The sequence below is a fragment of the Dunckerocampus dactyliophorus genome, chromosome 17 (genome assembly GCF_027744805.1).
Source record: "Dunckerocampus dactyliophorus isolate RoL2022-P2 chromosome 17, RoL_Ddac_1.1, whole genome shotgun sequence".
Classification (NCBI taxonomy): Eukaryota; Metazoa; Chordata; class Actinopteri; order Syngnathiformes; family Syngnathidae; genus Dunckerocampus; species Dunckerocampus dactyliophorus.
Window position 1 is genome coordinate 14831239 of NC_072835.1, and position 26230 is coordinate 14857468.

At 41.7% G+C, this 26230-nt stretch overlaps 3 protein-coding genes across 7 annotated transcripts in view; all 3 read left to right on the forward strand.

Moving 5' to 3' along the window:
- ric1 (RIC1 homolog, RAB6A GEF complex partner 1) overlaps positions 1-16788 on the forward strand; it is a 33597-nt gene extending 16809 nt beyond the window's left edge. The window contains exons 5-27 of one of the 4 annotated variants that reach the window (XM_054756673.1): positions 116-261; positions 363-511; positions 4448-4539; positions 4872-4960; positions 5132-5276; positions 5478-5526; positions 5602-5775; positions 5840-6070; positions 6155-6193; positions 6278-6388; positions 7540-7629; positions 7710-7870; positions 7942-8080; positions 8147-8263; positions 8371-8778; positions 9629-9940; positions 10006-10164; positions 11419-11555; positions 12015-12295; positions 12370-12576; positions 12828-13005; positions 13086-13274; positions 14373-16788. In XM_054756673.1, the coding sequence (XP_054612648.1) occupies positions 116-261; positions 363-511; positions 4448-4539; positions 4872-4960; positions 5132-5276; positions 5478-5526; positions 5602-5775; positions 5840-6070; positions 6155-6193; positions 6278-6388; positions 7540-7629; positions 7710-7870; positions 7942-8080; positions 8147-8263; positions 8371-8778; positions 9629-9940; positions 10006-10164; positions 11419-11555; positions 12015-12295; positions 12370-12576; positions 12828-13005; positions 13086-13274; positions 14373-14712 (3943 nt within the window). In that variant the 3' untranslated portion in view covers positions 14713-16788. The remainder of the gene's footprint in view (positions 1-115; positions 262-362; positions 512-4447; positions 4540-4871; positions 4961-5131; positions 5277-5477; positions 5527-5601; positions 5776-5839; positions 6071-6154; positions 6194-6277; positions 6389-7539; positions 7630-7709; positions 7871-7941; positions 8081-8146; positions 8264-8370; positions 8779-9628; positions 9941-10005; positions 10165-11418; positions 11556-12014; positions 12296-12369; positions 12577-12827; positions 13006-13085; positions 13275-14372) is intronic. The other 3 variants (XM_054756674.1, XM_054756676.1, XM_054756675.1) reach the window with 3 other exon arrangements.
- A 1628-nt stretch (positions 16789-18416) lies between these two features.
- Positions 18417-22739, forward strand: exosc2 (exosome component 2). Its single transcript, XM_054757188.1, has 9 exons — positions 18417-18568; positions 18711-18812; positions 19937-19982; positions 20047-20136; positions 20204-20269; positions 20350-20418; positions 20511-20687; positions 20761-20889; positions 22478-22739. Exons 1-9 carry the CDS (start codon positions 18447-18449, stop codon positions 22556-22558), a joined length of 882 nt encoding a protein of 293 aa, XP_054613163.1. The 5' UTR covers positions 18417-18446; the 3' UTR covers positions 22559-22739.
- Positions 22740-23978: 1239 nt separating this feature from the next.
- abl1 (c-abl oncogene 1, non-receptor tyrosine kinase) overlaps positions 23979-26230 on the forward strand; it is a 36735-nt gene continuing 34483 nt past the window's right edge. The window contains exon 1 of one of the 2 annotated variants that reach the window (XM_054756818.1): positions 23979-24484. The gene's annotated coding sequence lies outside the window, so the exon portion shown is untranslated. The remainder of the gene's footprint in view (positions 24485-26230) is intronic. The other variant, XM_054756820.1, reaches the window with a different exon arrangement.

A 26230-nucleotide genomic window follows, 5' to 3' on the forward strand; every position in this document is an offset into this window, starting at 1 on the left:
ATGAACTGCTGTACGCTTGCACACTGTGGTCTTTTGTATAGAAGATACAGCATAGTGTGGCACCAACACTCTTTTCTACTCCTTATTGATCTGCATTTCTTCATGCTTATGCTAGTCTACAGTCCCTCCAAGAGGAGCTGCTGGTGTGCACTGCAGACGGCTACCTTCACGTGCTGCACTGGGACGGGCTTGGCGGCAATGGACGCAAGGCCATCTGCCTCACCACCATACCCTTCTCTCTAGACCTCCAGTCTGCTCGAGGTGAGGCAAACTGCACATATTTCCTTCTCGTTGTGTGTCCAAGAAGATGTCCAAGAAGATGTCATCTCATTGTCCTGAACATTGTATATGTATATGTGTAGGTGGACCATCTTTGGACCTGGAAGGTGTTCATATCCGCTGCATGGAGTACTGTGAGACACTGGATGGCTTTGCTGCGGTACTGAGTGATGGACGTCTGGGCTTCATCACACCCCTAAGCAGCACCATCACTGCGGATGTAAGAATGCTGGTACACGAAGCCTGTGTGTTGACACGCACACATTATTGCTAAGAAATAAAATTCAAAATGAAAGCATGGAAGTATTGACTTGGATTCTACCACACCAAGTAACAAACCCATTTAATTTTTTTTTTTTTAGAATCACGCATGTACAAAAGCTTTGTTATTGTAGTCAAGACATACTCAAAATTAGAGAATAAGAATTAGAGTGTAAATTACCATATGAAAACAGACAAATCAAGATCATTTGTACACATGGAGGAAAAATAAACTGCTCAAAAAAACGTGGAAAATCCATCCATCCATTTTCTATACCGCTTCTCCTCTTTAGAGTCGCGGGGGTATGCTGGAGCCTATCCCAACTGACTTTGGGCGACAGGCGGGGTACACCCTGGACTGGTCGCCAGCCAATCGCAGGGCACATATAGACAAACAACCATTCACACTCACATTCATACCTATGGACAATTTAGAGTCGCCAATTAACCTAACATGCATGTTTTTGGAATGTGGGAGGAAACCGGAGTACCCGGAGAAAACCCACGCACACACGGGGAAAACATGCAAACACCACAAAGAAATGCCCGGGGTCGAACCCGATCTCCAGACTGTTACTGTGTTGGCCAACATGCTAACCACTAAACCACTGTGCGACCCATCTTGGAAAATGATTTTTTGAAATTTTCCAGTCATGAAAAACATGGAAAATGAGGAGGAAAGGTCAAATGTCCTACAATGTTATGCTAGAAAATTATTTATACTCGACCCTGCCTTGTGGGCAAAAGTTAAGTTATGTGCATCCATGTCTGCTGTCGCCTTATCTTCTGTGCAGCATTAAGACAAGCGCTTCTCTGCTTCTAGCTGGCACAGCGCCCCACATGACGCTGCCAGCCAATCAAATTTGCATTTTTGCTTCGAGCAGTTCTGCAATTCAGTGCTTCCAAATGACTTTGTCGCTAAATTTAGCAACTTTTCCGACCCCAAAACGAACACAGTCAAAAAATGTGGCTAATATTGCTATGCAAGTGTGAAGCTTTTCTCTCCCGTGGCCACAGGGTCTCTGTCGTTCGTTGAGTGACAGGCAAGCAGTCGAGAGGTCTAAAGGTCTGTACGCAATGAGAAGCAAAATATCTCTGATTTCAGTAGAGTGGTAGCCTTGAGGTAATTGCTGTCAACGGGTAACGTTTCACTCAGTATTCCTTTTAGAAATTAGAGAGATTAACAGCTTTTCTTGAAGACTTAAACTCATTAACTTCCAATAAAAGAAGTTGTGAGCAGAGAGAGAATGTGCACGGAGACCACAGGGAAGAGGGGCACCCTTAAAATTACACTGGTATTTCTTATTCCCACTGTTAGCATAAATCAGTGCTTCTCAAATAGATATCAGTTTCTCAATAGTGCTTCACATTGGGGGCAAGGGACGCAAAAACATTTCTGTCCCCAAGTGGGGGCATGACAGAAAATAATTGAGAACCACTGGCATAAATGAACGTTATTTGCCATGACTAAATCAGTCAATTTGACTTTTTTGTAACTTTTAAACAAATTAAATGCAATTCAAAGGGCTTGACTGGTTGATTAAACAACAAATAGACGGGCAGTAATAGACGGTTTCAAATGTGTGTTTTCCTCTTATTACAGGAGTGAGTGGCAATGTCAGCAGGACAGTCCAAATTCAAAAGTGAGTGGATGGAAGACCTCCCCAGTTCAGGGACTGACTAGGAGTGGTGTCAGATATACACAGTACATACTGCAAGTTTTGCAGGATGCCTTTTGATGTTGGCAACATGGGTTTGTCAGCTATAAACAGTCAGGCACAAAAGCAAGGCCCCATCGAGACAGCAGGACAATAAAAGAATGACAGAGATGAATGACAGATTTTATGTGGGGGGGCTATGCTCCAAAATACACAGGAGAGGGAAGTAGCTGGACAACCATCAAAGAACCACAAACAGCCATTGAACTCGTAATTCATTAAAATACAGCATTACAAGGCCACACAAACAGAAGGGAAGTTCAGCATTTTTTCCAAGCCAAGCTGTGTAAGAAGCAAAAATCATCAAGTCACACTATTCATTCAATTCCAGCTCTGACATTGCAGCAATTTTTGGAGAGATGATCCCGGACAGTGCGATTGCTGGGGCAAAGAAGTATTATTTCAAACAGACGGATCACAGATATAAGAAAAGCACAGTGTTACGTTATTTTGATAAATGCTTAATGTGACGTAGACAGAATTGTTGGATGTTGTAGCTAGGGATTTAACGATATGGAAATTTCATATCGCGGTTATTGGGACCAAGATTATCATTATTATCACGGTATTGTTGATTGTGCTTAGAATGTTTAAAAAGTGCTGATACACACACTTAAGTATATTCAAGTTTTATTTAACTCCAGAGTAAACTTGCCATTCGGTGTTTTGAAGGCGACTAATCTCCATCCCCATGTTTTAAGGCTTAAGTCCATGTTCTGCAAGTCCTCTATTTCATCTCCAAATGTTTCGTCCTCCTCGAAAACTATTGACACATCACTCAAATCTTTACTATAATCACTGTAAACATCCTCTGTCTCGTAGACCGCTGTGTTTGTGTAGCTGAGTATACTACCCCCGGTACGTCACTTCCGGGAATGAGGCTGAGCTGCGAGCTAGTTCGTCATGGCTGGCGTCATGAACTATACTGGAAATGTAATTTTTGCTAATTTACTGTTTACTGTTTGCGTTCAACAAATCAAACAATGTAGAACATTGATTGTCATTAATTCTTGTCCTCTCGGTATCCTTTGCAAATCCAAAATATGTCCAGACCTCAGATCCTGTTTTTTTACTGGGGGAGGAAAATCTCGGGAGCGCTGTTTGCTCCTCCGCGTTCTTCCTTTTTTCCAAGCCAAATACTGCAAACTGCGCATGTGCGTCTGTTTTTCCCTCTTCAAAAAATGTTTTTGTGTGAAATAGGAACAACTTTTTTATCCCAAAATTATCTTATTATTTTGCAAACTACTGGCAGGTCATTTTTCAATAAATACAATTCTCAAATAAAAATATTGATATAGCATATAGAAAAATGTAACCATGTGGGGGACATTTTGATGTGCACTTTCAAGATGCTAAAACCAATCCAATGTACGTGAGTATATTGTACTATAAGCTATATAAGCATTATAGGTGACAAAGCAAATAGTGTTCCATTCCATTTTCTTCCGCTTATCCGGCCCAGTCGCGGGCAGAAGAGAAAGGAGAGACAGGAGAGAGAAAGAAAGCTAAAAGTATGGAGCCAAATGCTTACTAAGAGGGTTTTTTTTTTTTTTTTTTTTGCAAAGAAAGGTTAGTTTGTAGTATATAGTACTTTGAAGTATGTGGAATTTTGTTGATGGTTGTGTTTAGATACGGGGTTGTAACACTGAAATGTGTTTGGAAGTAAAATCTGAATAACTGGTGAGTCATATGTGGTTGTATATTGTTGTCTAGTAGGCTTAGCAAATTTTTTGAAGTAACCTGCTGGAAGGAAATGCTAATAGTAGTGTTATCGTCTACTTTGGGGGTCATTAATAGGCCTGCCTTTTCATATCCAATACTGTGAGTTCAAACTTAAAACAACACTATTCTCAATAGGGTGTGGTGGGGGGACCTTTAGGAGGCTTATATATGGGGGCTCAGAATTTGGTGCCATACCCGTGTCTGATAATATTGCTCAACCTTGGCGGAGATCTGCGCTCTATTACGTGGTCTTGTTAGAAAACAGTGTCCTCCCCACTTCGGAGAAGATTTCATTCTTAAGACAACTCCTAATACTTGCAGATTTGTTGCGAGACACTAACTTCCTGTTTCTCAGTCGTCCCATTGTTTCATCCACCCTTCAGTAACCGTTCTTAAGCAGTGTGGTTTGTTTTTTATTTGTGCTTAAAATGAATTAAATCGCTAAATCCAAACTCCTGTGTGTCCAGCAGCTGCAGGGCGTGTGGGCCGCAGATGTGAGCGATGGCACCTGCGTGGCTGTCAACAACAAGTATAGAGTGATGGCGTTTGGATGCGCCAGGTAGGCGGCCATTTGTGTGCATCACAATGCAGTGTTGGAACTTGTTTGTGTGCCACAGAGGGTGATTGTTGAGCATGCGGTGTGTGTCCAGTGTGTGTCGACCTGTGTTTGCCCAGGCTCCCTAGTGTGTGCTTGTCAGAATTGTCTCGCTGTACTGGACATCTGCCAGTTTGGCAGGCGTCTCTCCCTCTCTCTCTCCCTCTATCGCTCTCTCTCTCTCTCTCTCTGCTATAATGTATTGTTTTGTTTATATGTGCCCATTATTTTCTGCACATACAGTGCAACTTCTTTTCATATTGCAAAATGTGAACTAATTCAACCTCCCTTTACAGCGGCTCTGTGCTGGTCTACATGATTGACACCGCAACCGGATCTATGCAGCTCTCGCACAAGCTGGAGCTCACCCCAAAACACTACCCAGGTATCCATACATGGGGCAGGTTCTTCTAGCTAGGGACTAGCAACTGTTTAAGCACCAACTGTATGTGAGGGACCCATTTTACTTAGTCACTTTTGCTTAGTAGGGGACCTTTTAATGCCATAAAATGAAGTCGTCAATGTAATTTGGACTTATCTTAACATGTCACCATAGACATCTACAACAAGACAGGTCCAGTCAAGCTCATCTGCTGGTCTCCTGACTACAGTGTCGCCATGGTTACGTGGGAGTGTGGCGGCCTGTCACTGTGGAGCGTCTTCGGAGCTCAGCTCATCTGCACTCTCGGAGAAGACTTTGCGTGCGTGGACGTACATGAACACAAACATGCATGGATGCTTCCAGCAAACATAGCTACTTCTTGTAATTGTTTGGTAGTCAGTCACTTTATAATGCATATTACTGCCCCCTTAAGGACAGGAGTGGAACATTGTTGATTGCTTGGACTTCTCTTTTGTCAAACATGCACATGGAGACTTCATATTTGTGTTTTCTTGTGCAGGTATCGCTCTGATGGCACCAAAAAGGATCCCCTTAAAATCAGCTCTATGGTTTGTACTTTTGGCCATTTGTATGTACAGTACTTTATTTAGATTGTTTGGCATACTGAAAGATGTCTGGTGCAGAGTTGGGGTGCAGAGGGCTACCACTTGTGGGTGCTGCCTACCAAACGCATAAAGAGGAAGCAGCAGCAGCAGCAGCAAGAGGAGGAGACTGTGTCACCTCCCCAATTCTCCCTGCAGGCTGGCATCCTGCAATTTCATTTCATCAAGAGCGCCCTCACCGTCAATCCCTGCACGGTAAGCCAACAACACATGATACATTCACTGTCCAGTTAACACACAGCCGTTTCTTTCTGCACAGAGTAACCAGGAGCAGGTGTTGCTGCATGGCGAGGACCGCCTTTACCTGACCTGTGGCGACCCGGCACAGGCGCACAGCAGCTCTGAGACCCAGCAGCAACAGCACGCACGCTTGCACCCACACGACGGTAGCCCACCGCACCACCACCAGCACCCCCACCACCACCCCAACTCCCCCCTCTCCCAGGGACTCAGCACTTTACTAGGACACAAGCACTGGCATGTGGTCCAGGTAAGTTATTTAGTGACGCTCCTTCTCTTGAGTCAATATTCATTGTAATTAATTGTATGTTTTTCGCTATACTCTGTACTACAGATTCATAGCACATATCTAGAGAGCAACTGGCCTATACGGGTAAGGCATAGTGTCTTAAGCTGCGGCAAATACACTTTAAATGGTCTTTATTTACTTAATGTTATGGTGTTTTTTTGTGTGTAGTTTGCAGCCATCGACACAACTGGGCAATGCATGGCTGTAGCAGGACGACGAGGCTTTGCACACTACTCCTTGTTCACAAGGAAGTGGAAACTCTTTGGAAACATCACTCAGGTATGTCGAAGGAGTGCAGATTTGGAATCAACAGCATTTCCCAAAAGTGATTTCAGAAAAAAAATTTATTACGGTATATCTTCCCTGGATAATATTGTACAAATGAAACTTGGATACTTTTAGAGTAGTCAGAGTACGGCTTGTATTGGAGTACAGATTTACTATGAAAACAAGCAGCTGGCAACACAAGTGAGTAGCAAGATAGATCTACAATCAAGCTAGGCGGTGGTAGCGTCACATTCTGGGGCTGCGTGAGTGCTGTTGGCACTGCGGATTTGCGCTTCATCGATGGGAAACATGAATTCCAACATGTGATGATGTGAAACATGGGAAACTGGTGTCCAAGGAGCCCAAACACACCTCCAAGAAGACAAGTACCTTGCTGAGGTGATAATGAGGCCAAGTATGTCTCTGGACCAGAACCTAGTTGAACACCTGTGAGGCATCCTCAAGCAGATGGAAGAAATGTGGAGGAGTGCAAGGTGACAAACCTCCACCAGTGATGTCATCATACAGACTCCACCAGTGATGTCATCATACAGAAGTGGAAGAGGATTCCAGTAACAACCTGTGCAGCTCTGACGAATTCCATGCCCAAGAGGATTAAGGCAGTGCCAGATAACAATGGTGCTCACACTAAATATTAACGCGTTGAGCACAATTCCAATATGTTCACTGTGATGTGTCCTCACTTATATTGGAATTCATGCTTCTCCTCAATGAACCGCAGCTCCCCTGGGTTCAGCAGCACTCATACAGTCCCAGACCAAGACACTATCACCACCATACTTGACTGTAGGCAAGACACAATTATCTTGCTACTCATTTAAGTTGGAATTTATGTTTCCCCTAAATGAACCGCAGCTCCTTTAGTGCTGGCAGTCTTAAAGCAGACCATGACACAAACACTGCTTGACTGTAGGCTAGTGAAAATAACTCTGTATTGACTCATTTTCAGTGGATAGAGATAGATCGTCTATACTGCCATACAATCCGTACACTGACAACTCTAAAATACTGTATATCCACGTTTACTTTCTATTGTACTGTACATTGAGAAGATATACAGTACATGCTGTAATAAAAATGCTTGCTGAAATGATGGTATAAGCTCAGAAATAGTCCATAGTCTGTGTTTGGTTCCCCCAAAGGAGCAGAACATGACCGTGACAGGCGGTCTGGCCTGGTGGAACGACTTCGTTGTGGTGGCCTGTTATAATTTCATAGACCAGCAAGAGCAGGTGAGACCTTATTTTACCATTTCTTTTCAAGCCTTGCGGTGTTGAAGTGGTTTCATAAAAATGATTTCTACCCCACTTAGCTGAGGCTGTATCAGCGCTCATCCAACCTGGACAACGCCTTCGCCTCAGTCACCAAACTGCACTCCGACACGTTACTGCTTAACGTTTTCCGAGACATGGTCATCTTGTTCAGAGCTGACTGCTCCATCTGCCTCTATAGCATAGAGAGGAGGAGTGATGGGTAAGATGTGTCCCAGTACTATTTTTTGGTCCTGTGGCTTACATTATATGAACTCTTCTTTCATGTTCTAGTCCAAAACCGACTGTCAGTGTAGAGATGCTGCAGGAAGTCTCCATGTCCCGCTACATCCCTCACCCTGGCTTGGTGGTCTCTGTCACCCTCACATCAGTACGCACAGAGACTGGGATCACGTTGAAAGCCCCGCAGCAGGTGACTTATTCAAGAAAAACATTGAAATATAGCCGTACCTTCATCATTTGTTTTGGCCCACCTCAGGCCTGCATGGCAGAGAGCATCATGTTGAATCTGGCTGGTCAGTTAATAATGCTACAGAGGGACCGTTCAGGGCCACAGGTACGCGAAAAGGAGACGGCTGCCAACAACAAGAAGCTGGTAAGACAGTTGCCTAGTGGGGTACATTGTGGTCGTTGACAACCACACACTCACGTCACTTTCTAAAGGTTTGCACAGACAGTGATTCTTCCATCTCTCCGTCCTAGCTACCATTCTGCCCCCCAGTAGTCCTCGCTCAATGCGTGGAAAACGTCTGGACCACCTGCCGCTCGGACAGGAAGAAGCGCCACCTACTGGAGGCCCTGTGGCTCTCCTGTGGCGAAGCGGGCATGAAGGTGTGGATGCCGCTCTTCCCCCGCGATCACCGCAAGCCCCACTCCTTCCTATCCCGACGCATCATGCTGCCCTTCCACATCAACATCTACCCGCTGGCGGTGCTTTTCGAGGATGCCTTGGTGCTTGGCGCCACCAATGAGACAGTGCTGTATGATGGGATGCAGGGCTCCTCTGAGCCACTGGAGGCGCTGTTTCCTTTCTGCACTGTGGAGAGGACCTCGCAGATCTACCTGCATCACATCTTGAGGCAGCTGCTGGTTCGCAACCTGGGGGAACAGGTATGAGCGGGCTTGAATGAAAGTGCTTTATGCCAAGGATGAAAACATATTTCAAAAATATTTTCATATTTATTTGCGGAAATGCTTAAATTATAGCTAGGGCGTTTATTTACTTAAACCACAAAGAGGGTTTGGTGTAAATTGGAAGCAGGGAATACTTTGAGTGAGGGTATTATTTTCCAGATTTGGAAACTCATTCTTAATTTTTTAGCTCTCTTTGACCACATGGTCTTTTATAAACACGTATATTGGACAACACAGCAGGAGCAGTACCAATGTTGTAATAGTGGTAAGGAGCAAACTGCTCACTCAGCATTAATACTGGCCCAGTGAGTGCATTGTGAACAGCAGTAGGGCAAGTGTTACACACGAGAGTTTCGCACTAACAGCTGAGTAGCAACATTTTAAAGTGCATGCAAAAGTAGATGAACCTGCTGGAGACTTGAACTGCAGCATCTTTTGGAAAATGGAGTTTGCAGGTTGCCTACAGCCACAGCTTTTAAATCCAGTGTTTTGGGAACCAGCACTAATTATAGACCGGGATAGTTATTTGCTATTGTAGATCACACACCTGTCAACTGCTGTAGATGCAAATTGAATGGAGGGGTTGAGCATTTACAATATGTAACATACATTTTTCAAATTAAATTCATTTAATATTACCATTTATCCCAAACCCTATTACCATTTTTTAATTTTTATATTAAGACAGAATTTTACTATTATTTGTATTAATTGTAGGTATTTATTTTATGCTTATTTATACAGACTTTATAAGGTAAGAGGTAATAAGTGCAAATATAAGCAATATTTTGCATGTATCTCTCCTGACTGTTTCCCCTCCCTGCAGGCTTTGATGCTGGCACAGTCGTGCGCCTCCCTCCCTTACTTCCCTCACGTCATGGAACTCATGGTCCACGTGGTCCTGGAGGAAGAGGCTACCTCTCGGGAGCCCATCCCCGATCCTCTGCTGCCCACTGTAGCCAAGTTCATCACTGAGTTCCCACTCTTTCTCCAGACCATCGTGCACTGCGCCCGCAAGACGGAGTACGCCCTGTGGAACTACCTGTTTGCCGCCGTGGGGAACCCCAAGGATCTGTTCGAGGAGTGCCTCATGGCTCAAGATCTGGACACTGCGGCCTCCTACTTGATCATCCTGCAGGTATGGCGCTTGTGAATGCCAGAAAACAATATTGTGAACTGACTAGAATTTTTCCATCTTTGAAGAACATGGAGGTTCCGGCTGTGAGCAGACAGCACGCCACGCTGCTCTTCAACACGGCGCTTGAGCAGGGCAAGTGGGACCTCTGTCGTCACATGATCCGCTTCCTGAAGGCCATTGGCTCAGGGGAGATGGAGACTCCGCCCCCAACACCCACCACACAGGTATGTCCCAGTGCACATTCTGGAACTGGATAACAATGGAGTACGTGTAGCATTTGTGTTCTTTCTTACTGTTTAAGTGAGCCGATGCTGCTATATTGTTGTCATGGGGAGACAGGCCAGAATTCAGGTGGAATGGGTTGCACTACTTGGCTGCAACCAGCAGAAGCGGTGTTGATTTAGTCTCGACTAGTTTGCTGTCAGAAGAAGAGCACTGTCGTTTTACATTAGCATATCGTTATCGCAGTTTTTAAAATGATCTGTGTGGAAAAATACTTTCTTTAGCATTTCATGCCATCTTAAGTTAATAAGTATTTTAAAGATAACAGTTGATCCTTAATTTTCTCAACAGAGAGGTGTCAAAGAATGTTATGATACGAATCACGTATTTTGGTACCTTTTTGGTAAAGGAGACTTCAAGTCAGTCATCCCTCGCCACCTTGCGGTTCGAATTTTGCGTCTTCACTCTAATCACAGTTTTTCAATCACATGGTTGGATACATGCGATGCATTTAAAAAAATGCACATTTAAGCAAATTTTACGTATTTTTTGCCTAAATGACACATTTTCAAGCATAAAAATGGCTGAATGAACTAAAATACAAATACAAGAAATTAAGAAGACGCATTCAAATTGTCATTGTGACATTGGTCAGTAGGTTTCAGTAATTGTTTGGTGTGACAAGCACCAGACTTGACCGCCAGAACAATAGGCTTTTAATGCAGGTTTAAAGTGTATCACAACAGGCACAATAATAATACCATAATAATAAATAATAATCATAATAATAACACGGGCTGCTGTTGCAGCCGTTACCCTGAAACTCAACTCTGAACCCCGGACGGCACTTTCTGCCCCCCCATCACTCAGCTCCTCTAGGGAACACATTTACTGCAACACACACAACTTTTATTTATGTCTTAATTGGCTTATTTTCTCTGATTATATCAACTATATTGGGTAATATGACGGTAAAGGCGACTATATGGGTATTATTTAATGTCTAGAGGGCTCTAATAATGTTAAAAACAGTATTTAGAAGATCGGAAGCAGGTTTTCTATGCTACAACTACAAAAATATTCGATGTATAAAGAAGGAACCCTATTTTCCGGAAATTCACTTATCACGGTCAGATATGGAACCAATTAACCGCGATAAATGAGGGACTACTGTAATTGTGTGCCATACCGAACTGAATTGTACCACTTGGTGGAAATAGCCTCATATATTCTGCCTGTGTTTGTGGGTTTTACAGGAGCCCAGCTCAACCAGCGGATTTGAGTTCTTCCGGAATCGCAGCATCAGTTTGTCGCAGTCAGCAGATTCCGTCACCGTGGGCAAGTTCAACCTGCAGAAGACCTTCAGCATGCCCACTGGACCTTCGAGTAAAGGGTATGAACCCACACATGTACTTCAAAGATATGATACTATTTTTCACTGTTTTAAATGATATGTCACCTACAACAACGTAACCCTACACGAGCATAACAATGGGAGCTACAGTGCTAATATTACACTCACATTTTAACAGCATCATCATGCTAGGTTAGCCTATTTGCAGAAGAAAAACAAAATGATCAAACTTATAGCTCCCATGTCTGTAACTGATGGATAGTGAGCAGAGCTTCATTTTAAGATAAAGCAAGCAATGCCTGCTTTTTTTTGTTTATTAGAAGGTAATAAAGCAGGCTTTTCTCTACACATCTTAAAATAAACTGTCTCTATGGATACATGTTACTCTAAGAACATCATTGAAAGTCAAAGGAATCTTTAAAAATCACTTACTTAACCTGGTGGTTAGGAAAACAAGGAATAATTTCGGTGTTCTTTCTTTGTGTTGCTTCCTGCCAGGCGTGACGGCGAGTGTGCAGAGAACATGTACATCGATATGATGCTCTGGCGCCACGCACGCCACCTCCTGGAGCAGGTCCGTCTCCGAGACCTGGGATGCTTCTCTGCACAGCTGGGATTTGAGCTTATTGGTTGGTTGTGCCGTGAGAGGAACCGTGTTGCCCGCGTCGACGATTACGTCCTGGCCCTGAAGAGACTCCACAAGGACTTCCTGTGGCCATTCCCGGTCATTCCCGTGGGGAACCTCAGCTCGCCGCTCAAGAATGGACGCTGCCGTCCTGGTGAGGAACGCAGGGTTTCCATTCTGTTGCCAGTCCAAACGGCATTTGCTGACATTTTGTTTTGCCATTGTCAGTGCTGAGTACACGGCTCCTCAAATCCCAGTCAGCTGACAGCCTGCTGAACATGGACACGGCGCCGCCGCCGGTGGTGCCCAGCAACCGCACCTGGATGGACGGCCTCAGCCAGAGGAGCAAAGACATGGATGCCGCCTCATCCGCTAATTCCACCCAACACTCCCCGCAGACGTACGACGCCTTCCTGTCGCTTCTCACCAACAAAGGTTAGTACACTCCAACGAGAATGTCTCTTATTGAACCTCCACCAAGGCTAAATCTTTAATAAAAGTGGAAAAAAATATACATTATATATATATACTGTATATAAAATATATTATATTTATAGTATACTTTATAGTGGTTAACTTATTTTTACACTTCCATGACAGTTAACCAATCAGGTAGTTACTTCCTGAAGTACTTCCTAACCATCATTCTGCTCCAAGGCCTTTAAATGATCTTGTCCCCCCCCTAGTGGAGGAGTACAGCATTGGCTCAGCCACAGACTTAACAGAGAGCAGCTCGGTGGTGGACGGCGACTGGACGATGGTGGATGAGAACACATCCACGCTGAGTCTGAGCCAGGCCGAGCTGGAGCACATCTCCATGGAGCTGGCCAACAAAGGGCCGCACAAGTCGCAGGTGCAGCTCAGGTAAGGAGGGGTGCAAGATGGCTGTCAGCCCATAACCAGGAAGTAAAAGTGTTTAATTGACGCTCCTGTGCTGCCTTCAGGTACCTGCTGCACGTCTTCATGGAGGCCGGCTGCCTGGAGTGGTGCGTTGTCATCGGTTTGATCCTACGAGATGCAAACGTCATCAAGCAGGTCATTGGTCTCCTCGACAGCCCTGAAGTTCCTGCAGAAACTGCGCAGAGCATACGAAGTGGCCTATTGGCTATCGACACGTGGGCCTCCACTGACTGGTGAGTGCTAATCAATCAGTCCGTTAATTGGATTGGTTGTTAGGAATTTTGTTGCTTAATGTTAGTATTGACAAGAGGCATTGAAGGCAGAATAGAATGTGGTCCCAGAGGGTGCTAAAATACAACTATTGTGCTTCCAACTCGTAGTTTAATTGTTTAGTTGCATTTTTTTTTGTCCTTTCTGCATTTATTTAAAAAATAGTGTGGCATTTCTTGGGGGAAAAGTGGTAAAAACATCTTGGTGTTCTCAAGTATTTTCTGCTATTTTTAATGAATATGTATAAACATAACACACACACACACACACACACACACACACACACACACACACACACACACACACACACACACACACACACACATATATATATATATATATATATATATATATATATATATATATATATATATATATAGTACAAATAATCAATTAACTAAGAAGTTTTCCAACTATTTGTGGAATTAAATTAATGTAGTCAAATGTCCTTACATAATGGTCAAATCAATTTTGTTGTTAAAATCCGCTTTTGTTTTGAAAATGTATATCATTTTTTAAAATAGAATTGATACTTTTCCCAATTGTCCGTTTTTTAGTCAAATGCCCGCTCATCTCAAGTTGTAAAAAATATTGTCAGTATTTTCTGCTTACTTTATTTTGTAAATAGTTAACTTGTGAACTGTGGAGCTCTCAGAGACGAGTCGAAGATCGGTGATAAAAACGTTGCTACTGCGAAATCCAATATCTAAGGGCTCTTGTTGAGTGTAAGATGTTAAACCAGACCCGATATGAACAAAATGACACTAAACTGCAAACCTGGAAGAGACGCTGCGCTTCACTGTGTGTATGTGCCGCCATCTTGCATAACTGTAGGTCTTGTGGTAAAATACACACGTCTTTTTCAATGAATCAAAATGAATCAATGAACTTCCTCCTTTGTCTTTGTTTTTAGAACATTTCCCTCATTAAAAATAATGGCAGTTTAAATATGTAAAAAAGCTTGGTGTTGACACTTTTTTCAGTATGCTTTGCCACCCAAAATTAGTTACAAAAAAACAGGATACATTTTGCTGAAATGTTGTATGTCTGTCCCTGTCCAGCCTGGGCTACAAACCCTTCATGAGCCTGATCCAGCCGCATCTACAGCAGCTGATGATGGCGGCCTCCATGGCGTCCGAGCAGGTGCAGCCTGAAGCCTTCCAGCCTTCTGCCTGCCAGAGCTCTAAGCTCGGCGCCGTGGAGGGAGGCCCGGGGGGCGTAGCTTTGGCTCGACCCGAGGACGGGAGGTGCGTCGCCGCTCCGCTGGGACTGCTGGCGCTCCCTTCTCTAGAGCCCGCCGGTGGGTTTTCGAGGACAGCTCCCACCGAGGACTACCGAGCCCCCAATGAGACAGAGGAACGGGGCGAGGAGGAAGGGACCTATGACTGCACCTTGTCTTGAAACACCCTGACACCTGAAGGCCTTGACAGGATCCTCACCTGTGAACCTGAAAATACACTTTGTGTGTGTATGTGTGTGTGCGCACGCGTGTTCTTGTCCACCTTGGTCGGGACTTTTTTGGACTTGACATTTTGGCTTGACCTCATAAGGAAAATGCTGTGCGTGTGTGTTGTTCTTGTGAAACCCATTTTTAAGTTCCACCGCGATTTGTTTGTGGACATTTGGACTGGCGCACACAAGGAAAATGCTACAATGAGTTTTGTGTGCGCACGTGCGTGCATGCGCGTGCGTGTGTGTTATTGTCTTTGTGAGGCAACTTTTCATATCCCACCTTTAGTGAGGCCTTTTTTCTTTGTGTAGACATTTTTTTGCATGGACATTTTGACTGTTCCACACAAGAAAATGGTACGACTGTGTGTGCGCGTGTGCACGTGCGTATGTCGATTCTTGTATTTGGTGACGTCCTACCTTTTTGCAGCCAGTTCTTTTTTGTGGGGACAATTTAGGTTGTCCGCTCAAAGGAAAATGCTACAAGTTTGTGTGTGCTTGTCTTATGTCCCAACTTTGTGAGGTAATTTTTTTTGGGGGGGTTGGCCGTGGGGACAATTTTTGTAGTGGACATTTTGGCTTGTCCACGCAACGAAAATGCTTTTTGTGTGTGTGTGTGTGTGTGTGTGTGTGTGTGTGTGTGTGTTTTGTATTTTGTTTTTATGAGGTCGTTATTTTTTTGTTTGTTTGTGGGGACAATTTTTGTGAAGATGTTTTGGCTTGTCCAGATATGAAAAATTCAGTGTGCGCGCGTGCGCAGGTTCTTACTCCACTCAGTATTACATCAACTCTGCTGTCCGGAGGAGGAGGAATTTCAGTCTTGATGGCCCATCTATTTTTTTTGAGGACAACAAAAAAAAGTGCCATTATAAATGAAAAGAAACGTTTAACCCCCCACCCCCCTTTATATTTTTTGGACAAGAAAAAAAAAAAACTTGCGACTCGTGCGGTGAGGAGGCGTTTGCTACTTTCATACCTCATTTTTCAATAATGCAATAGGACTATTTTTCTACACAAGCAAATCATGTTATGAATTCTCAAAAAAGAGAGATTTCTACAACTTCATTTCCCACAATGCATTGCTGGACTGCTTTTTTTTTTTTTTTTTTACAACATTGTATTGAGCATGCAATGACTTTTTATTGTACTGGTCAACATTATTATTATTATTATTATTAGGGTTATTTATTGGAATTATAGCATCATTCTCAATCCATTAGCTTGTTTTTATGACACTTTTATTTGAAAAAAAGTTCATCCAGGTGGTATAAAAGCATCAGTATTATCTCGTGCAATGTAATGAAATGTTACTCAGCTTTATTTTGTTTTTTTATTTCAACTCGACCAAAATGCAAAATTGTGTGTGTGTGTGTGTGTGGGGTTCCAAAAGTATGTCATCCTAGGTGCTTGGAGGTGACCTATGATCCCTGTGACTGAGGCCTGCACAGTTTGACTTTTAAGGCAACAGCACAATGTCATGATACAAGCAGAAAAGGTGTACTTACAGAGAAATAAGATGTGCCGTGGAGGACGGAGATGTGAGCTTTACTTGAAAATGGTAACTTGATGAACCAAAGACTTTTTAAGTCCTGAGGCCTTCTGTTTTTAATAATAATAATAATCTTAAAAAAACAAAACAACCTCCATTGCTGTAATTGACACTAACCGTAAACTCACCGTCCACAACATTAGGTACATCTCTAACACAAGAACTGTATCAACAATTCCACTAAAATGATTAAGGGGTGCAGGTGTACCTAATGATGTGACTTGAGGTACTCTGGTGTTCATCCGATATGGGCGCCACCCCCTCCCACCGTTCCAATGCAAAGTGTACAGTTATAAAGCATCCTCATCATTATGCTGCAGAAACAAACATGCTCTCATGTACATTTTTTCTACTCGAGTTTGTTTTTTTTTTTGCTTGTACATACAGACCAATAAATTATTTTTAAAAAAAAGCTTCACTCAGACTGAAGTGGTCGTGTTGTCAAAATGAGGACACCCAGGGGAATACATTGTTGTTGTCCCTCACCTGGCAATTCTTCAAAAAGGTTCAACTGTATATATTTTGAAAATAAAGTTGACTATTTGTAGCTTAAGTCGAATTATGATTAGATTTGTGTAAATATTGAATTTATTGCTGTGAATTGCTAAAAAAAAAAAAAAAAAAAAAAGCCCAAACATTTAGACGCCATACTTCAGATAATTCCATGGAAAGACAGAGGCGTCAGTTTGAAGGTGTCACTGAGCCTTTTTTTTCCATTACAAATAGAGGTGCTGCGAAATGAATTAGAATATGACCAAAGAGTTGATTTATTTCAGTAATTTCATTCCAAAAGTAAAACTTGTATATTACATACATTCCTTACACACAGACTTGATATATATCTCAAATGTTTCTTTTAATTTTGATGATTACAACTGAAAACTAATGAAAAATCCCAAATTCAGTATCTCAGAAAACTTGAATGTTATGTATGACCAATAAAAAAAGGATTTTAGAAATGTTGGCCAACTGAAAAGTATGAACATGTACAGCACTCAATGCACTAGGTCCCCAACTTACGAACACCCGACTAGCGAACATTCGCGGATATGAACACAAGCCGACTGGTCTTGCCTTTCTAGTTTTAAATCTCCAGAAGTGTCTGCAGTCTTGAAAATGTGTACCTTTTTCAAAGAATTATATCTTTCACTATGTGTAACATGATTGTCGCCGTCCAATGCCAAATTTAAAGGTACAAGGAGTCCACAAGGTAAAAAAAAAAAAAAAATCAACACAAAACTCCGGGCTTAGCCACGGGAAAAAGCTAAACGCAAAAAGGTATAAAGAACGAAAAGTGCTGCACAAACGGATAGCAGGAAAAAGTCTAAATGAGTAACAAAAAAATCACTACTGACAAAACTAGTAGGAACAAGAAGAAATAACAAAAAAATCACTACTGCACAAAGACTAGCAGGAGGTATGAAAATACTCACAAAACACGAGGGCGGGGTTGACCAGAGAGCAAGGAATACAAGGTAGCATGAGCGAACATGAGGAGACAAACTGGCCATGGACAGACAACAAGGCAGGTACTAAATAGTCCCAGCAGAATTGATTACAAGTGTGCTTGAGCTCCTCCCCTGGGTCGGCAGACGTGCTGCAAAAGAGAAACACCAGAGGGCAGCAAAGCAGCACATAGCTAATGACATTATACACACTTGGTACTAGTAAATGTGTGGATGCATGTTGAATTGTGCATATGTAACCCGATGATGTTCCGTAGGTGATATAAACACCGATTAAATTCATCTATTAAAAGCCTCATTTGTGATCTTATTAGACATCTGTCTTTGGATGGTGTATACTTATTTAGCATTGTGTGTTTGACAGACTCATATGGGCATTTTGTTGTTATTTTCATAACTCCAAAGTTGAACTTGCAACAATTAGTCACTCCCTGATCATTGACCAATGTCAACTCAATATTTCCCAGGTTTTTTTCCTTTTTTGTCAAATGCTATCTATACTATTGAAGAAATTTTTAAGATTACAATATATTAGACAAACACGTTCAATTATTTGGCGACACTGAACAATTGCAATTCTGCGCAAGGCCGCTAGTTGGCAACCTATTTGTAAATACCACCACCACCACCACCACAGGAAACTAAGAACAAGAAAAGCTACACAGAGCAGCATGGCGGTTGACATGAGATTACCAGAAATTAGAAAAACTGTCTCTTTATCAGTTTCTAACGAAGACAGGAGGGATTTAGTCGTGCCTGGTGATGTGATCACTTCAGACTCTGGTTTTATGAGGTAGGTTGGTGTTTTTGTTCGATTTCCGTGCTAGCTGCCTGCATGTAGCGTAGCCATGAACGCCAGCATCTGTGTTGTTATGGCAGTGTAAAACAGCTAATGCATATACATTACAAAGATTTACAATGACATTGGGTCATAGGGGCCATGGCACTTATGTCGATGAGGAGAAACTCACTGCTTCTGTGGCTGGAGAGGTGCAGCGAGTAGACAAGCTGATCTGTGTGAGACCACTCAAGACCAGGCAAGTACGGTGGCCGATAGGGGCGAACGCAAACATCCGATCGCTTCACGCAAACACACAAATGATACAAATCCAGAAACACACACAAAGTGAGTATGATGCAATCACATAGACACGGCGAGATCAGAAAAACAAATGCAAAATAAAAATGCTGCAAATGCCAAACACACAAACCCACTCAGAAGAACTGCATTAGAGAAATGTTACAAGTTCATGGAGCAAATTTGATGTAAGCCGTTTTTGGGCGCTTGATGGTAATATTTGACAGTTGTCTTCGCTACATCGCATTTCAAACATCGCTCCCTCACTGTATCGTGGGTTTAAAATTCTAAAATTAATTAATTAATTAATTAATTATTGCTGTTTTGTGGTTGACTACGGCCTATTATTAATCCAAAAACATTGAAAGACAAGTTATATGTAGTATTCTGGTTAACAGGTGTCAGTAATATTACATTGATGAAGCATGACACTAGATTACCTTCACAGTGCATGGAGTCAGCCATGGCATGTCCGACATGATAGAGTGGAAAAAAAGCTCTCCTCCCATTTTGTGTGGAAGTGGTAAAAGTTTTTGGCTTCTTACTTTGTCCTTGTTCTCCACTTTGTTTGGAACACTTTCTTAAATGCAGAATGAGTAAATTGGAGAAGCTAACTAGTTATCTTGGTAGCTTGCGTTGCTCGTGGCGACCATCTTTTATGTCCCTGCAGTGATCCCGTAACCTGTGCATAAGAGTTGTGCAATGTGGTGTAAGCAAAGAATAGTAGGAGTGTAAAGGTGACTACAGGGGTGTTATTTCATGTCTACGGGGCTCGAATATTTTTGAAAACCGCATTTAGAAAGTCATAAACAGGTTTTCTATGTTCTAACTACAAAAATATTTAGTTTATTAATATTGAGTCCTACTTGGCGGAAATTCACTTATTGTGGTCGGGTCTGGAAACAATCGTGATAAACGAGGGACAAATGTATTATAGAGCAACTGGTTTTTACAACCGAGCATTTAACAAAAACAAAGAAAAAGGAACCTTTTCATTTTGGCAACTTTCTTCTGGGCATCCCGCTCATGCTTCAAAAGCCCAAAACATGTACGGTATTTGACTGTATTTTTATTGGATGACAGGTTCAATGGTGAAGTCGGTGACGTGGTGGTTGGCAGGATCACAGAGGTAAGATCAGCTGATATTTACTGTCCATGAACACACAGTGACTGCATGCTTACTACGTTTCTAGGTACAACAGAAGCGATGGAAGGTGGAGACAAACTCTCGACTGGACTCCGTTCTCTTGTTGTCCTCGGTCAACCTACCCGGAGGAGAACTGGTAAAATGTAAATGCAGCTGATGTTTTCCAATGGGACCCTATTTGAAGATGCTTTGGTGTTTTACAGAGGAGAAGATCAGCAGAAGACGAGCTCACCATGAGGGAGTATCTCCAAGAGGGTGACCTCATCAGTGTATGGCTTCCGTGACAGGTGTACGGTATTTTTTTCATGCTTTTTTTAATTTCTCACTTGTAGTATTTGTGTGTTTTTAGGCAGAGGTGCAGTCGGTTTTCTCAGATGGAGCTTTGTCACTTCACACTCGCAGCTTAAAGTACGGCAAAGTAAGTTCTACCACTGTGATCATAATTAAGGTGACTTGGAGTACGCCCGGAGGATTCCTCCAAAATGATGATGTGCACTTATTTGATTGCAGCTGGGTCAGGGAGTCCTCGTACAGCTTTCTCCGTCTCTCATCAAACGTCAAAAAACACATTTCCACAACCTCCCGTGTGGCGCCTCCATCATCCTTGGTAATAACGGCTTTGTGTGGCTCTATCCCACACCGGGACACCAGGAGGAGGAGGCTGGGGGCTTCTACACCAGCCTGGAGGTGATACATGATTTTATTTTCTGTATTTATTGTGCTGTGTGTGGTCATGTCTGTTTTGTGTCCGTCTTCACAGCCTGTCAGTTTATCTGATCGTGAGGTGATCTCGCGGTTGAGGAACTGCCTGCTGGCTTTGGCTGCACACAAGGTCCTCCTGTACGACACCAGTGTTCTCTACTGCTACGAATCGTCACTTCAGCACCAGGTAGGAAGGAAACGAGGGTATGCGTTTGCCTTCTTTTTTTGGCTTTTTTTTTTTTTTTGGCCATACTTCAAACTTTGTGTGCTCAGGGGTATTAAGAAAAGAAGAAATGACTCCACACTACTTGCATTTAAAGCAGTATAACCCCTGGTTGTGTCCCAATACTTTTGTCTCATTGCATCAGCGTTATGGTGTTTTCGAATTGTTCACTTCTATTTACACTTTGTGCCAAGACTGTCAAGGCAGTAAGAATCCAGCAGTGTCCCATTACTTTTATTTATTCCCCTTGCATCAAAACTCAGTGAGAAGTTAAATATGATATGTTAGGCACGCCTGCACGATTTTTCTTATTCAAGGTAAGAGTGTTTTATTGATTTTTTTTTTTTTTTTTTACCTGCAAGTGCAAGTTTTGCATCTTAATATTAGCAATGAGGAGTGTCTAAACTTTTTCCACCGAAGGCGACGTACTGAAAACTGAGCCTGCAAGAGCCACTTTGATACTTTGTAAGATGTGCTTTTTTTTCTTGCATTTCCAAATATTGCAACTTTCTTATAGTAATTTTTGGTCTTTTAATCAAGACATTATTCCCAACATTAAGTTTTGATTTTATTCCCGTAACATTTCCAAAAATTCAAACTTTATTCTCTGTTTTGTTTGTGTCTCATAATAGAATGACTTTTTAAAAAAAATAACATGCTTTTTCTTTAATATTTCAACACTATGCTACTAAAATGACATTTTTTCCTCATAAATATTATCAGTTAATTCTCATTGTTTATTCTCGCCTTTCCATTTCTGCTATTTTTTAATTTTCCAACTCTTTTAGTTTTCTCTTTGTAAATTTTCCTCTAGTAATTACTTTATTCCCATAATATTTTGTCTTTATTCTCTTAACATAACTTTTTCCTGCAACCTAATTTTCCAAAAACATTTCATCTTTAATATTTCAACGTTATGTTACTTAAATACCGTTATTTTTCCTCATAATATTACGACGTTAGTCTTGTAAAAATAGAACTTTTTCTTGTTCGATTACAGCCATTTTCTCAATATTTTGACTTTATTCTTGTAAAATGACTGATGTTTCCTTTTTTCTGTTGTTTTTTTTTTTAAATGTTCATGTTCAATTATATTTTTAGTATGTACCGCTGGCCAGTGGGGGAAAAAAACAAAAAACAGCTGCGGGCCACAAATGACCCCTGGGTGGCACTGAATGGAATGATAACTCCATTGAATGTTAAATATGATATGTGCAACTGTGCATTTTTGTCATGTGTTTTATTGATTTTTACGTTTTGATATTAGCGATGCTTAACTTATTTCTCTACTTGTATGACAGCTAAGAATGTTCCTGTGTTTCGCACGGAAATATGATAGCTAAGTGGAATAAAGTATCTATGAACTTATTTCATTCAATTTTATAAAGATGCCACTTGAGGTCTCAATCGCGCCATCTAGTGGCCAAACTGCAGAAACACCTGGAAAACAGCTCACGAGTTTTACCTGTAGAAGTCAAAAGATGCTTCGCCTAAATGAACTATTCCTGTCTTCCATGATATATACATCACAGTGCTTTGCGTGTCTGTGCAGGTGAAGGACATCTTGAAACCGGAAGTGACGGAGGAGATTGTAATGCTGACACAGCAGAAGCTGATTGCACAGGAAGGTTAAATACAGTATGATCTACACCAGCAGCTGAATCATATGCTGACCAAATAAATGGAGCATTTCCCCCCTTTTTTTGGCTGTTCCATGCTTTTATTTAGTCGTGCTGTTCAAGACAAAAACATGTAAGGCTTCTAATTGTATGCTTTTGTAAAAAAAAAAAAAAAAAAATGCTTTGTACAATAAATGTTATAATTTTTCTGTACTTCTTATTGTGCACTTCATTCACTGCACTTATATACTGAGCAGCCAGACTTCCCAATGTTAAGAGTATTAAAATATTGCAATCAAGTAAAAAACAAGGAAAGGTGGTACACATCTCAAACCAGGTGTGAATCTTTAAGAATTAAAAGGCAAATACAAAATAAAATAAAATTCCTGCAGAATTTAGCCAGGAGTGGTTGTCTTGCCAATTTCCACTTTTTGACCTTTTTTATAGGCACATTTTTTCAGTAAAAGTACAGGTTCAGCTTCTAAAAGTGACTGAAATATCCAAAAATACACATAAACCAAACTACTAATTAAAGTAACTCAAGTAAATCGTTCCGTTAAATTGTGTAGAGCCATTTACGATGTAGGGTTATCAGTCTTTGCACTATTACACATTTTGTTGCTAATGTTGTGAATAGTTTTGCACTTTTTCCTCACAACATATTATACAATACGCACTGTACATGTTTATGCTCGTTATTGAGTAATGTTCCGCCAAGGGACAAACGTGTGTATTTTCACTTGTTTCTATTCTGCAGTCTGCATTGGAGGGTGTGAAGGTCGATCCAAATGTTGATCCTGCCGATGAAATGGTAGTATCAGTATTGGGTCGATACTAGCATAATGAAATCGATATTTTTCAGTTAAGTTTAGTTTTCAATATTATCAGTGGGGTTCTCGTTGTGTTGGTCATGTTTATGTGTATTTTTGGATATTTCAGACACTTTTAGAAGCTGAACCTGTACTTTTACTTTGTTGATACCGGTATATTTCTATATTGTACTTTGTTGATACTGGTATATTTCTATATTGTTAAACAAGAACTCATCTCAGGGAATACAAAAATGTATGAAATAAAAACTAATTAGAGAATTGTATTATTGATTTGATATTGTAAAATTGTCTTACAGTTCTGTGTTTACATACAGTACTGTTCAATTATTGACTAATACGCTTGTCGATTAGAATATTTATAAATATAAACTATGTGCCCTGTGTTGTATTCTGATTATAACTATCATCAAGAAATTAAAGGCAAAATCACTCAAAGATTTTGACAATATTGATTTTTTTTAAGTATCGGAATCCTTGACAGCGTCGATGCCAAAATTTGCAGTATCCCCCAACCCAAGTCTGCACTTCCAACTTCCTTTTTCTGGCACTACGAGCCCACGCACGCATGTGACGCCACACGTCGTCCCACCCACATATTTTTGTCAACCACCTTGCATATATTGCAAGTATGGCGGCCCAGGCAGCAACTCGCGGAGTGCTCAGCCAAAAGTTCGCCGTTCCGAGTCTCACATGAGAAGGATGAGTAAATCACGGCCAAAAGCAAGAAGAGCAGCGTGGCGACAGCGAAGTGGGCAGCGGCCTTGATGCGGACACAAGCCGGCCGGTCTGTGGCGGCGTCCGGCTGACGGAGGAGTCGCCTGGATTTAGTCTTTGCCTTCAATTTGAGTTAAAAAACTCTCCCGGTCAGGAGTGAGGAAGGGGCTCGGAGTGCGGATGCGGAAGTCCGGAGGAAAAGTGAGCACCCTGGTTGTTGGATTAAAACAAAACAAACTTTAAATTCACAGATTTGGTGGCGAAAGTGCTTCCAAAAAGTGCAGCCAACTGTTGACTACTCCGTGCGCTTTCAACGGAACCAGCGGCTAACGCTAGCTAGCCTACATGGCTACCTTCATCGCACAACAGCGTACGATAACTTTATATCACCACGTAAGTTACTTTTCACCACTTTACTGTACATCTTTAAACGTGTTTCCAACATTTTAACACATCTTTAACTCCACACCCCCAATGTTTAAATGCCATTAGGCAACTTTAAAGTCCAGGGACGTTAAGTTAACAATAGTGAGATGCTAACTTTCCTGCAGGTTCATTATACTTGCATACTTTGTGTTTATTTATCATTTGATACACTGTACTGCTTCCACGTAGTCTGTCAAATGAAGAGTAATGTTACATTTTATTCAAGCTAAACGGACACCCCACCCTTGAAGCTAAATGAGTAACATAATGAACACACTTTTGTTTATAACTGACAGAAACACTGGCTAACTTACAGTACATGGTTACTGCATTGGGTACACTTGTACTCATCTCTACTAATGTAATTGCACGCCATGCAATGGCTGTCTACATAGCTTCCCCTTTATAAATGGATGCTTTTGATGGACAGCCTCAAATATGTATTAATGCAACATTAGTGCATCCATTTTCTATACTGCTTGTCCTCATTAGGGTCACAGGTGAGCTGGAGCCTATCCCAACTGACATTTGGGCTAGTCGCCAGTTAATTGCAGGGCACATACAGACAAACAACCATTCAGTCACAATCACACCTATGAAAAATATAGAGTTTCCAATAGGGCTGCACAAAAAAAAAATCCTGATCTTGATTGACGCTAACATGCAATCTAATCATTATGTTTTTACTTAACAAGCCAAATTACAAACAAACGCTGTCATTATCAGCTCCTCCAGGCTTTCGCTGGCTTTTTTTTAGTGATGGGGCGGCACAAAATGCTTTATTTCACGGCAGCTTTTTGACAAAGTTGCAGCACACTGGGGAACGGTTGAGTGCAATCAAGAGAGGTTGATTTTTGTTGGTAAATGAGAAATTCTGAGAGATTATCATCACACGTCAACATCTCTGTCAATGTAAACAAGGAAGTGAGGACGTGGGTGGGCGTTGCAGGGACACATTTGAGTGCTACTCGGGGATAAATTTGATTGGTGAAAATGATGATGATTGGCCAGAATGTGCGGGGATTGGAGAAAATTGTCATGGGGATTGGTTGAATTTGCATGAATTGCCATGATTGTAACATTCCAAAATCCTGGAGGGGTCTGTATTATACTCAAGTACTCACACGGCACTTTCCTTCTCATTCTCCCCCCCCCCCCCCCCATCCCCCAGCGTTGGCTATCATTCATCAGCTTGCGGAGAAATTATCGCATTTATAAATTGACTTTTCTTAGACTTGCTTTTATGATGTGCATAAATGTATTGTCAAGTGAGCGATTTTTTTTATTTTTATTTTTTACTTGGACTATTTTTTCTTTGTATTAATTTCTAATAAAAAAAATCCTCAGTCCACGTCACTCAACTTTTCTGCGCAAAAATGTACCAGCCCCTCTTCAGACGTACATAGCTCAGGCAATGCATCCAATCTTAAGGAAGACTGACTCATTGAATAGTCAGTGTGATTGAGAAAACAACGATCTGCTGGTTGAGGGGTAGGCTTTTGTCATAAAAGCAAGGAGCTCCTGTGTAATGGAACAAAGGAAAACACGGACTGTCAACGGTGCGTTAATGTTGCACCTTTTTGGAAGTTTTTCTCTATATTTATTGTACAAACAATCATGACAAAACAGTCTTAGAAGACAAGATGCATGCATGGAGTTAAGACTTTGACCACGTGTGAGCCAAGTGAGGGTCTCCACCTTTGGAATTCCTGA